The sequence below is a fragment of the Panthera onca genome, chromosome F2 (genome assembly GCF_046562875.1).
Source record: "Panthera onca isolate mPanOnc1 chromosome F2, mPanOnc1 haplotype 2, whole genome shotgun sequence".
Lineage (NCBI taxonomy): Eukaryota > Metazoa > Chordata > Mammalia > Carnivora > Felidae > Panthera > Panthera onca.
The window spans coordinates 50,077,188-50,090,981 of NC_138356.1; the positions used below are offsets into that span (position 1 = coordinate 50,077,188).

General features: G+C 44.6%; 1 protein-coding gene across 1 annotated transcript in view; it reads right to left on the reverse strand.

Annotated features, from left to right (window-relative positions):
- Window positions 1-9,258: 9,258 nt before the first annotated feature.
- The window catches only part of DPYS (dihydropyrimidinase), an 80,323-nt gene continuing 75,787 nt past the window's right edge, over window positions 9,259-13,794 (reverse strand). The window contains exons 9-10 of the mRNA XM_078441961.2: window positions 11,196-11,326; window positions 9,259-9,669 (exon numbers count right to left, since the gene is read on the reverse strand). Coding sequence (XP_078298087.1) covers window positions 11,210-11,326 — 117 coding nt within the window. The 3' untranslated portion in view covers window positions 9,259-9,669; window positions 11,196-11,209. The remainder of the gene's footprint in view (window positions 9,670-11,195; window positions 11,327-13,794) is intronic.

A 13,794-nucleotide genomic window follows, 5' to 3' on the forward strand; every position in this document is an offset into this window, starting at 1 on the left:
GTGAGTGGGCTGTCTTGGGATGCGGTGACTGGCGAACACTGGGGACAAGGCTTGGTCCAGCTGTTGTGGGTGGATCCAAGAATGCAAGGTTTTGAGGAGTGGATTTAAAGTGAGAATGTAAATACGGGTTCCTCTTCCAAACTGGGCTGGGAAGAAAAGACCACTAGAATCAAAATAGCTTGAGTCAAAAATAAATTGGTCAAGAAATTTCTGTAAGATAGGAGGAACTTGGGATGCCTGGGTGGCTCAGTCGGTTGAGTGTCCAACTTTGGCTCAGGTCACGTTCTCATGGTGTGTGAGTTCGAGCCCCGCGTCAGGCTCTGTGCTGACAGCTCAGGGCCTGGAGCCTGCTTCACATTCTGTGTCTCTGTCTCTTTCTGACCCTGCCCGCTCACGCTCTGTCTCTCTCTCTCTCTCAAAAATAAATAACAATTAAACAAACAAACAAAAAAATGAAGGAGAAACTTAAGCATACTTGTAGGCAAAAGGGAAGGCACAATAATAGTAATTGCTGACATTTACTGAAGGTTTATCATATGTTAGACATCGATTGAAATATTTTCATTTAAGCCTCCCGACAATCCAATGAGGGAGACAAAATACTTTCAGCATTTGAGAGTTGATGACACTGTGGCACAGCGATTCAGTGATTTGCCCAAAGCCACACAGGTGGGGCTGCGTGGACGACAGGAGGCAGGATGGTCAGAAACTGCACCAGGTGAGGGGGAGAAGGTGGGTGCAGACGAGAGAAGACAATGGACGTGGTTGCTGAGAAGGCTCAACTGATTAACCGGCTCCCGAGGTTCCATTATTACCCTAGACTGGACTGCAGTTTGGGGATAATTAGACTGGAATTGATTTTCTAACGCCGAAACAAGACTCCTATTGTCCTGTGATCTGAGCTGGGTCATCAGAGCTACGGCAACTGCCCAATATTTAACCGGAGAGAGAGGGGAGAAGGGATTCAGACCGTAGGAGAAGGAGACAGTTGCTTTGTGACTGCACTCTACCAAGCCCAGCTCATTCATAAAGGGGTGATTTCATATTCCTGGAGCCTAGCACGTTACCGGCACCAAGTAAAAGCCAGCGAACATGTGCTGCGGAGACAAATGAGTGAAGTGCTCAGTACAGTACCGTGTGGTTACGTCACAGAGAAGAGCCCAGAGCCTTCTGCATGTCAGACGCGACACCGGGCCTTCACACCCACCGTGTCACGTATAAAAATGTATTTAGTTATTTATACCCACCTCGTTTCAGAAGAGGCTTGAAGAAATACCGTCTCACTTCATCCTCTCACCGTTGCTCGGGTGCTGGTGTTACGATTATTTGTATTTCCAGATCACAAAACGGAGGCAGAATCAGTGGCCCAGTACTTTGGGTTATCTTGAGGCACTGGTGATTTGAGATCTTTTACGTGGGTCATGTCAGTAGAGTCAGATGGTACTGCCCAGAAGCTAGAGTTTCTAGGCCAGAGAATTCACCTTTAGATTTTGTTCTTGTAGTAAGTTAAGAGTCTGCCACAGCTGGGGCGCCTGGGTGGCTCAGTCGGTTAAGCGTCCAATGTCAGCTCGGGTCGTGATCTCACGGTTCGTGAGTTCGAGCCCCGCGTCGGGCTCTGTGCTGACAGCTCATAGATTCTGTGACTCCCTCTCTCTCTGCCCTCCCCCCCACTCTCTCTCTCTCTCTCTCTCTCGCTCTCTCAAAAATAAATAAACGTTAAGAAGATTAAAAAAAAGAAAAAGAGTGCCACAGCAGAGCTTTTGAATCTCACCATTGACGATAGGGCCCCTATTCTCAGGTGATTGACTAGCTATAGACTTCAGGAAATAAGTTTCCTGATAATAATCACGGCCAGAGCTGACTTCTACTGAATACCTACTGGGTGTTGCCATTGTGCTAAGGGATTTCTTTACATTATCTCTTTTAAGCCTGAGGTAGACACCGTGACGACTCCAATTTAAAGGTAAGGAAACAAGCTATTCTGTTTGGAGGCGTCTGCAATTTGAAATCTCGGGCGCCGCTTTCTCCTCTAGTACGTGCAACGGTCTCTTTGATCTTTCCACTTGGATAGCTCACTAGCATCTCAGACATAACGTGGCCAAACCCCAGCCTCTGCTCTGTCTCTCAAATCTGGTGAGGTCGTGTTTTGGCTGAAGACCCTTCAGAGGCTTCTGGTTGCTTGTTCTGGCTCCTGCCTCTCTCTCGAGTGCTCTCTTTCTCTCTGTCTCTCTCTCCCTCTCCCACCAGATATCTCAGCCTTTGCTCCTTTATTCATACTTCCGGGTCCTTGCCCTCCCCAGCCCCAGCCACACACACTAGTCTCTGCAGACTCCTCCTGCCCTGTGTTGCCTGCTTATATTCTTACTTCTGGTCTCAGCTCATCAGTCACCTTCTCTGGGAAGCCCTCCCTGATCATTCTCCAAGTCATGAAATCTTTCCTCTCAGGTTCTTGTTTCACTGTATACCTCTTCTTTGTAGTGCTTGGAACAGTTACAAATTTAGGATGGTTTGTGATTATTTGACCAATCTCTGTTTTTCTCAGGAGGGCAGGGACTGTATCTGCTTTTACTCACAATTTTATCTTTGGTGCCAATATCTGGCGCATGAGGAATACTCAATAAATGTTAGTTGCCCAAGGGCATGAGCCAGGAGTGGGACCTAGAGCAATATAGCCTGGAGGGATTTATTTCCTCATCTTGCTTATGGGGGCGCTAAAAGGTCTTTCTGGCTTTAAGTCTCTATGATGCTTTCATTTCCTGTCTGAATGAAGTTTAAGTCTGATCTTGAATGTTATGAAGATTTCATCCAGCAAACAGCTCTCTCTCTCTCTCTCTCTCTTTCTATTCTAATACAAGTTTTGAGGCATAAACACCCAGAGTTTAAGTTTGGTTTTTGTGAAAATAAAATTTCAACACATTTATGACTTTGGAAGGACTAGTTGCAGAAATGTATTCATTTCATTTATTGGTGACTTCTCATTCCCCAATAATTAACTCAAATAATATGTTCTATGAGACAGAAAGATGTATGTTTAGGCGGCTCATGGGAAAATTTGAAGGGAAAACAGCAAGGCTTATTTCTCAAGTGGCTTCATAAATTACTGAAGCAAAAGCAACACTCACCTGCCCCTCAGCGGCTAACAACGTAGTCACTTTTTGGAGAGCCAATCGAAGTAAAGAGGAGGATGAGCAGTCCACCAATCACTACGGGACTGCTTTTGCACAAGCATTTCTTTCATCTCTCAGTTTTAGTTGTGCGACTGTGCTATTGAGCAGCAATGGCCATGAACTGTGACCCGGAGGAGGCCAGAAGCTCCTACAATGGCATTAGATGGCTTCATTCTACCTTGATGTAGAACACTAAAGCAGTCGAGAGCAAAGAAATGACAGTAGCTAATGCTGACTGAGGATTTACAGCGTTAAGTGTTTATGCCTTATCCCATTTAATTCTCCCCCAAATCTTGCAGGTAAGCATTTATATTCCCCCCATTTTACAGATGGAACATATGAGGCCAGGAGAATTTAGGTAATTTGCCAGACTATACAGGTAGTGACGGAGGCAAGTTTTGAAACTCAGTCCATTTGATTCCGGAGCCCCCGTTCTTGAATGCTTCTGTACACAGCCAGTGTACCCACCTCCTCTGTGGGAAGATGAAGTCAAGGAGGCTTGGAGCCGAGTGTCATTTGCGGAAGCCACACAGGTAAAAGGGCAGAGCTGGTACTGACACCGGGTTTCTAATGTCAACCCCACGCTGCATCATGCAAGGTGTCCCATCAGGCAGAGGCACCGACGGATGTGAGCAATCCCAGGAGTGGTAGGGCCAGGTTAACACTGCTTCAGGTGTCTTTCCCCATGGCTGGAAGGGCCAGCCCAGGGGAGCTCCCACAGGTCCCTGGCACGGGGAGAGGCAGCCCACTCAGGACACCGGGAGGAGTGTCCATGAGTCACTCGCTGGCCTGTGCTTCCCACCTGTGCTCTTGACTTCAGGTTCAAGGAGGAAAGACGACAAATCAGGATTCAATTCTTTTCAACAAAATGAACAAAAGAAAGATAACCCAACCTTCTGACTGCTCCAAGAGAAATGTCCTTATGTAGGATGCTAGAGTTCTTAGAAAGAATTGAATCTAATTCCATGAGAACAGCCATTGATTTCTGAAAATCCTGTCTTCTGCTCCTCCTGTGTTATGTATTATTAGTTAAGGAGAGTCTAGCACTATCTAGGGGTGAGGTGATGCACTTTCACCAGGACTGTCTTGGGCGGTTCAGAAACCGTTTACCGAGAAGACGTAACGCACATTGGGAACCCCCTCCCAGGTCATCCCCTGACGTTATCTAGGAACTGAGAAGTTATAATTAACGTACCTCGGTTTCACCACGTATAAAATGGAGGTAACCACAGCCCCCTCCTCAGAGTGATGTCGGAAGGATGGTGTGAACTAATACTCGTAAAGTATGTAGAGCCTTGGGGCACCCGGGTGGCTCAGTCAGTTATGTGTCCAACTTCAGGTCACGATCTTGTAGTTCGTGAGTTCCAGCCCCGCATTGGGCTCTCTGCTGTCAGCACAGAGCCTGCTCTGGATCCTTTCCCCCTCTCTCTGCCCCTGCCCAGCTCTCACTCTCTTTCAAAAATAAATGAACATTAAAAACAGATTATTAAAGTACATAAGGTCTTCATAGGTAGACTCTTAATGACTGATAGCTGCCTTGATTTTTTCTGAGCTTTAATGAGGTTCAGACAACTGTACATCATCCAGGGGTGGGTTCCTTTGAAAATCTTGACGAAGGAATACACTATCATGGTCAACTGGAGTCAAGTGGGCTGGGATTCACATCCTGGGTCACCCACTGACCAGCGAAGTGCCTTTGGGCAATTATTTAACTTCTCTGAGGCTTTGTTTTCTCATCTGTTCAGTCAGGGTGATAATAGCATCTATCTCATAGGGCTGCCGACAGAATGGAGTGACAGCATGTATACAGAGAGCTTAGCACTGGTCCAGACATCTAATAAGGGCCTGACAAATATTAAGAATCTACTGAGCACATTTATGGGTTTCATTATGGAAAAAGTCAAAGGTCCTGTATTCTTGTGGAGACTACATACTATTTTTAGGCAAAAAGCAGTCTTTAGAAAGCCTGTTGATGCTTCCCTACTCCAAGGGCTTGTTACGTAAAGCCGACTGCCCCCTGAGGAGCCTCGAGGACCAGTGCAAGGTGTACTTCCAAGGCTGACAGTTGAGCTCACCTGTGATTTTGTTGTTCTGTTCCCCTCTCTAAAACGTACTCCTTTCTCTCCTCTGGCAGACAGGAGTGTCTTCAAAAACGCAGGATTTGAAATCCTTTTTCTTCAGAAAGTCTTTCCCAATTCAGACAGTTTCCTCTAAATCCCCCCAGCTATGGTATGTTAATTTCAACTTACCAAGCCCATCATGAAGGCCCACCCTGTGGAAATCACTGTGCTGGTGCTGTCTGGGACCCAAGCTGTGAAGAACTTGTCCCTGTCCTCAAGGAACTGACAATTACCATGCGGCTGCAAATATTTTGCACAGTAAGTATAACATAATTATTTGGTCATATTAGATTATCGTGCAGGCTTCAATAAAACATGGGCACATATATTTCAAAACCGGCCATTTATATTTTTAGAAGCTCCCTCGACACATAGTGGATGCAGTCCTGACCTCTGAACACAACCAATAATTTGCTGTAGTGTGAATTTTCATTTGTGAGTTCTTTCTCTTGGCATCTTTTGTCTTTTATTCTCAAGATGAATTCACTGAGCCCCTCACTGTGCCACTCAGTGTGCATTTGAGGGACAATGGCAGCCTGAACTAAGGGATTTTGTTCAGTGTTCTATAAACAGTGGGTGTTTACTAAATGATAGATCCGTTCTTGTTGTCTTAAAAACCTGTCTACAGATGTTATTCAAAAAGAAGGAAAAGGAGAGAGTGGGTTTGACAAAAAGAAATCTAAATTAATCGATTAGGGGCTTGAGGGGGTTCCGTAGCAGGTAGCTGGGAAAGAAGGTAAAGAGGAGAGTTAAAGTTGGTATGGAGGAGGGGCAAGGAGCAGCGGGCAAATCTGACCTTCCGCTGGTGGAGAGCCAGAGGCTTTACACTTACCCTCTCAATTCATATTTTCAAAGAACCTCTGCAAAGGAGGTGTTTATTATTACTACCTTACCAAGAAAGAAACTGAGGCTCAGGAAGGTCAAGGGTCTCAATCAACTGGTACGAATTCAGCTTTTGTGACTTTAAGGACTGTGACATGCCCACGATCCTTCCCCTAGAGGATGCTGCCTCCCCTGTCCAGTGGGCAGGCAGAGGGGAGAGGAACGTTGGGAGAAGAGGGTACCAGCTGCAGCTGCAGAAGCGCACATCGGGACCTGTTGGACCTGCAGGGGGCGCTTGAGAGCCAGTTTCCACCCTTCCTCATTTTTCAGCTTGTGCCCCTTGTTCACGCCGTGCCTGCTGGGAGCTACCAAGCCCTTTGACCTCTGAGCTCTCTGCAGACCCCTGCTGTGCTCACCCCCACCCCCCACCCCGGGCTGTGCCCTCTGTAACTGCCTCCTAGTCTAGGCTTCCATGCTCCTGAGGCTGCCAAAGCGGCCAGCTTCTTTCGAAGCCTGGTGAGCTTCCTTCCCACAGAGACAGCAAGGTCAAGACTTAGACAATCTCTGGGTGTTAATTCGTCATATGGCACAGAAATTGTAGCAAGCTTGTGCAGACCCTACAGTACAGGCTTCCTGATCCTTGCAGCAGCCTCAGGTGTTAGGCTGATACTATCTTATCTTATACATGAAGATACTGAGGCTCAGTTAGACCGATGAAACTGCACAGTGAAAAGGAGCTCAGCCTCATTAGCACAACTTTTCACTTAGAGAACAATTTGCCAGTATTGAAGTAAGGGGAGGATGTGCACACTGTAAGACCCACCAGCCCCACTCTTCTGCACCACAGGCATGTCCCCTGGAGGAGCTCGAATTGCGTCCCAGGAAACCTGCACAGAAATGCGTGTAGCAGCATCGTTTGTGATAGCAAAACAATGGCAACAGCGTAAATGCCTGTCAAGAGGACAATGGGTCAATAGACTGTGGTGTGGTTACATGATGGAAATTATGTTGCTAAAATGGATCATGAGAGCTAGACCAATCAAAACAAATAACTCCCAAACACCTTGGCTGTAAAAGAAAAAAAAAAAAAAGCAGGAATCAATACCATAGGCACTAGAAAACAAACAAAAAACCCCCAATACATACTATATAATGTTTCTATAAGATTTAACCCCATACAGCACAATGCTTAGAGATATGGGCAGGTATCGCAAAGGTATGGAAGATGTGCGTGGGAATAAAACTCCAGATTCAGAGCTCTGGTTACCTTGGGGCAGGTAGGAGATGTGGAAATGGTACTTGCACTGTATCGGTAAAGTTTTATTTCTTAAATGGGATGGTAGGTACATAGGTGTGGTTATGTTAATTGTTTTGCTTTTTGTATGTTTTAATAAACTCGTATTTTAATTTTAAAAATGGAATGCTACTCATTCCATCTATTTTTTGCACAGACCTTGAAAATGCAATTGTTTGGTGACAAAGGTACCTCGCTTTGTATACCAGAGGCAATCCTGAAAAACATGGTATTAAATATTAATAGCTTGAATCATGTTTTCTTATGGCTTTATAATATTAGTTAGAATTACGTTTCTGCAAAAATATTCATGACAAGTCTCATAAAAGCAACAAAGGGATCCCCACATTCATTTCAAATGACTTTGTTGACACAGATTTCATTCTCCAAAAAAGGATCTATCAAACAGACAATGAATCTGTACTCTTCATTTATTTTTTGTAAATGTTTATTTATTTTTGAGAGAGAGAGTATGAGTAGGGGAGGGGCAGAGAGAGAGGGAGACAGAGGACCCGAAGTGGGCTCAGGGCAGACAGTCGAGTCCTATGTGGGGCTGGCACTCACGAACCCCTGAGATCGTGACCTGAGCCAAAGTTGGATGCACAACGACTGAGCCACCCAGCACCCCCCCCCCCCCCCCCCGCCCCAGGTACTCTTCATTTAAAGCAAGCTTACACTCAAATACTCCATCCAGGTACTGACCAGGTCCGACCCTGCTTAGCTTCCATGATCAGACGAGATTGGGTGCGTTCATGGTGGTATGGCCATAGACTAAAATACTCCACAAAGTTTGTCCCTATTTTGTTCAGACTTCTTACTAACTTCATCTCTCTCAATTGAGGAACGTAGCAGGAACTCCTTCGTTTCCTCCTTTATTTAAAAATTAATAAATATGCATAGAATGCTCATCAATTTCTAGGCACTCTGCTAAATGCTGGGGAAATGATCTGAACCGGACAGGCCCTGCCCTGAATGAGCATTCAGTTTCCGGGAGGAGAAGTCATGTAAAGCAGTGATTATAGCACATTGACACAGGCACTGTGACTGGGCGTAAGCCGGGCTCTGGTAAGGACGAGTATGACCCAACGTGACCTCTCATGTTGGATCTGAAAAAGCCTCTAAGAAGGGGTGATATTTAGGCCGGAGACTGAAGGATGAGTGGGAGCTGGCTTCCAGGTAAGAAAGCAATTTCACTATTTCTTTTCAGAGGATTCAGACATTTTATTGAGGGGTTTCCATTGTCAACCAAAGCAGAGGAGAATACTAATCAAATATTTTAAGGTACCTCTACCCTGACAAAAAAGACCCATGATTCTTCTTCAGGTGTAGCTCACCGTCATTTTTTCCTGTGTGTTCAAAACCAATTAGAATTGGATAAACTGGATTCCTATCACCCTTTGTCAAAGGTGTGGGTACACTCCTGATCTAAGTTAAGTCAGGGGCAGAAGTATCTGCAGTGAGAGCATAATTGCCCTGATTTTACTCCATGTTTTAAAAATTCCTCTTGACCTAGTTACTTAGGAGAAGAAATAGAAGCTCAGCTTCTCTGCATACACAGAAGGATCACAGGACAGACCCGGAAGCATAGGGGAGGGAAGGTATCACTGTAACATCTTTCAGCCATGCTGATTCTTGTTAATTCCTCCAAATCCTGCATTCATCAGTGTGATTGGATAATTTGGTTCAGACTTAATCTAAGGTTGAGTATCCAATTTAATTACATGAGGTTTGTTCAGGGATCCGATTTCCAGGAGTTACTGAAACAGATGTCACAGAGGAAATTGTGCTTTTGAATCGAAACCAACCTCTCAGGGTCTCAACCCTGTAAGTTAGAAGATACACATGACCCAGAAAACAGGATATAAAATGCAGATCTCAATGTTTATTAATTAGAATAGGATGTAAAACCACAGAGTTTGCTATTTTTAAACAAATGGTAGCCATTAAAACAACCTTAAACAAGAAAGTGATTTTTAAAACTTCAAAGCAAGAAATCCAGTACAAGCAAAGATGTCATTTTAAAGTATCATCAATGAATTTTCACATGGACTTTCCATCACAATAATAGTCATTTATATCTTCCATCTTACGCAGCAACAAAGTCACAGTGAGAAAGACAGCAATTGCTTCTGAAAGGAAATCAAAGAGGCCTTGAGCGATTATTTTTTCAAAAGCATCTTGGGGAGTTGAAATGAGGCCTGTTTCTCCACGGGCTGACGACACTTAACAGTGATGGGAACAGCAGAATTCTTTTCTCTGATTTTACCTTTGAACAGAACAAAAGGAACTCAGTATAACATTCTCCCTCATAAAGAGATGCAGAACTCAAGCCTAACCCCCAAGAAATGCTATAATCAAAGTAAACACTAATCCTGCTCCTATAAATGATGTTAATAGCATGTTATAGCATTCAACAGAATCTCTCCCTCTTGCTAATCTTCCTCTGAATTTTTAACACAATCTTCCTGGATTGGAAAAAGAATTCCAATAGTCAGGAAATGACAAAAAACTTGAAGCTTCGGCTGCATAGCATTGTTAAAGACAGCACTCCATAATAAAGAGAATATAACCCAGAGTACACAGGACCTCATGATTCAAGTCATGGGGTTTAGGGAAGTACAGGTTGTCCTAGTGTAAAAATGTGCAACTCCTAAGTGGGTATGTATAAAAGTAGTCCTTTGACAGTGTCCCAATTAGCACAAACACCTAACCCCGTTTACCATGTCGACGCCTCGTACAAGTCTTTTGCAGATCACTATGTGTTGAAACAGCCAAAAACATCACAAATTAAAAAAAAAATTTTAGAGCCCAATAAAATTTAAAGCTGGCAAAACATGCAGATTTCATGAAGCCAGTGGAAGTGGTGTTGGAGAGAGGCTGCCAGAGCAGGATCAGAAAATAATAGGAAAGAAAGAAAGAAAGAAAGAAAGAAAGAAAGAAAGAAAGAAAGAAAGAAAAGGAGGGAAGGAAGGAAGGAAGGAAGGAAGGAAGGGAGGGAGGGAGAGAGGGAGGGAGGAAAGAAAGGAGGAAGGGAGACAGAGGGAGGGAGGGAGGAAGGAAGGAAGGAAAGAGAGGGAGAAAGGAAGGAAGAGGAAGGGAAGGGAAGAGAAGGGAGGGAGGAAGGAAGAAGGAAGGAAAGAAATTGACAAGAATGGTGATAATAGATACTTGAAAAAAAAGAAAGATCTGGGTATCAAAAGACTAAGAGAAAACTGAGGAAGCACTGAAATATTTTTTCAAAATGACCATATCTACAATACTATTCCAAGAATTAAGTGTGCAATAAAGTACATCAAAGACTATCAAATAATTTTCCTGAAAAATTATACACCCAAAAGCAACATTTGATTTATTTTTTTCATTCATTCTAAGTTCTAGAACATAATTGCATTTACAATACGAAGATTTGTTTTCTAGATAAGATCCTAATTAAATAGTTTATAAATTTTGACCACAAAATTACACTGTTTTAAGACGTGTCAAATTTCCTCACTAACAGGTCCCTCTGTATGCTACCCGTCTATTTGCCTCTTGCTCATATTTGATACTTCAAGGCTTTGCTGAATGTTTCCTAAAATAAATCTCGAAATAGACCAAGGCCTTCTTCAATCTGCAGGCTCAACTAAGTGTTCTGTGTTAAGAGGTCTTTTATCAGTCTTCCCTTGGCTAACCTGTCCTTGAGTCTTTTGTCACTTTGAAGCCTTTGACATTGACCTTGGACTCTTCAAAAGCTTATGAAGACAGAGCTGCTGATTTCATGCAGGAATACTTTCTCTGCCCACCGTCCCTTACCCACAGCACCCAGCTCAGGGGTGGGCCTGTTTCCTGGTCCCTGCTGCGGCGTCTTCTTTTGTCTCTCTAGTTTTCAGTGTGACGACTTCTCCCTTGTAGGGTTCACGCTCCACAGGGGTAGGTGTGCAAGTCTGAAACAGAACAGTTCATTTTCCTCTTGTGGTTTACTGATTTCCTGAATTCAAAGCTAAGCGCAGCTCCCTTAATGAGCAAAATGAATCTTAGCGAGAGCAAAACGAATCTTGCTAATTGACCTCTCATGTGCCTCCCGCCCCTTGCCCTTTCACTGAAGTTCCTGGCAACCTCAAGTACCTGAGCTGTGCCCCACTCTTTGCTGGCGCTAATCTGTGTCCAACAAAGACCCAGGAAGCACGCTCTGATTGTCCTTTCACTGAAACTTAAATTGGAGCCTCTACCCCATCCCCACACCCTTCTGGTTGTATTAACCACCTCATGGTCCTTCGGACATTCTACCTTTCCTTCTCATTTCAATCTTAGACATCTATATTCCTAGACCGCTTTGTGGTACCTCTCCTAAGACTCTGAGCATTTTCTTCTGAGTCTAGCAATCTGTGTATGTGTTTTCTCATTTTCTCACTTGCCCCTGTGTGTAACAGGCTGTCCACAGAATCTCACATCTCTAACTACACCTCTCGGGTGGCCCGCTGAGAGCAGAACCCGCCGGCTGGATTCAGCTTGAGTTAATTCAGTGCTTGCTCAGAGTTTAGAAATCTGGACTGGATAAACAAAGGCATTCACAAGAAATAAGTCACACTGTTTATAAACATGGACACAAATTCACTGGCAAGTCAAGAGGCAGCAAGCCACAGTGATTAAGGGCATGGGCTCTGAAACCAGACTGTTTGGGCATGTTCCTGAACACTGTATTCCTGCTGCCTCAGTTTAAGCTGGGAATAGTAACAGCACCGGCTTTTGGGTATGGTTGGGAGAGGATTAAAAATAAGTAAATCATTTAGAATAATGCCTAGTGTAGAATAAGCTCTTAATAAATAAGTATGTGTGTACACATAAGTATGTAGATCCCCCCTCCAATAACATTTGCCTTGTTTTGACCACCAAAACCAATATACTGTGGTGATCAACAATGTGAGCTCTGCCAGACACCGGCCCTATGTTTGAGTTCTAGCTTTGCCATAAAGGCCAGATGAGCCTACTCACTCATCTAGGAAACGGAGGGAATGAAAGCCATCTCCCAGATACAAAGCGTTACCTTCCTTCATTTTATGGATATTTATTGAACACACACAGTCCCAGATATTTTGCCAGGCACAGAGGACAAAACAAAGAGCAACACAGAGACAGTCCCTACAGTTGTGACATTTGAAGTGTAGTGTCAGGGTACACACAGAGCACTTAGGGGGTGGGAGGGGGGGACCCCTGCCCTCCGCTCACCAGTCCCAGCCTCTGTCCGTTTTCTGTGTCTGGTTGGATGCTTTGCTGCACTTTCATTTTGACTATCTCTGTCCTTTACTTTGCCCTGGATCCTGTTGTCATCTTGAGGAACATCGACACCAAGAAATGAAGGACCAACTTCCTATTTCTGCCACCCAGCCCCTGGACCTTGTGTTACCTGGAGCTAAGCCACACCTGAAACTTACATCTACTTACTGTCCCACTCTATGACCTTTCAGGGAGGTCTTCATGTTTTTTCCTCTCCTGGTTTACTTTCCAAGTCAGACTGTATGATGTATCACTTAAACTTTGGCTGACCATATAATTGAATCCAAACACGACTGAGACTGTAAAGGGAACTAAACATAATTAACGGGCATCATCAGAACTGGCTAATAACAGGGTGCCTGGATGGCTCAGTCGGTTAAGCGACTTGGTTTTGGCTCAGGTCATGATCACACGGTTCGTGGGTTCAAGCCCTGCATCAGGCTCTGCACTGACAGCATGGAGTCTGCTTTGGATTCTCTCTCCCTCTCTCCCTGCCCCTCCCCCACTTGTATGTGTGCTCTTTGTTTCTCTCAAAAATAAATAAATAAACTTTGAAAAAAAGAACTAGCTAGGAAAACCAGGATTCATGTCCATATGTTGCCTATAATCGGAAGGGTCTTTCCTTTCTCTCTTTTCTGTTAGCACTGGCACTCAGTAAAACCTGTGGCCAGCCTTTTCCACAGCTAAGATCCCCTGGAAAAAGTGACATAAGTGGGCAGATCTTGGTGTCACCTGCCTTCATGCTGCGTGCCCTTCATCAGCCCCACTCTGTCTCCCTCTTCACCCAACAGTTCCTTTGAAACTTCACTGCTTGTGGTTTTCAGCTATTACTTTTTTGTCTCTCCTGGACTCCTTCCTGGGAAGGGGTGGCTAAAAGCAGTGATTTAAGCAGAGCCATCACGCCCAGGCACAGTCCTCCTCACTCAGGGGTGGGCTTGCTTCACAACCTGATCAGTCCCTTGGAGGATCCTTCCCTGACCCCAGCTGCAGACTTGGTGGGGATCACGAGACTCAACAGATGACCAGGGTCCTTCCCAGATCCTCCCGCCAGGGCTAGACCTTGCCCATGCTGGCATTACCACCTCCTTGGCCTAAATATCTCTGATTTATCTTCTCTCACTCAAGTCCAGAGGATTGT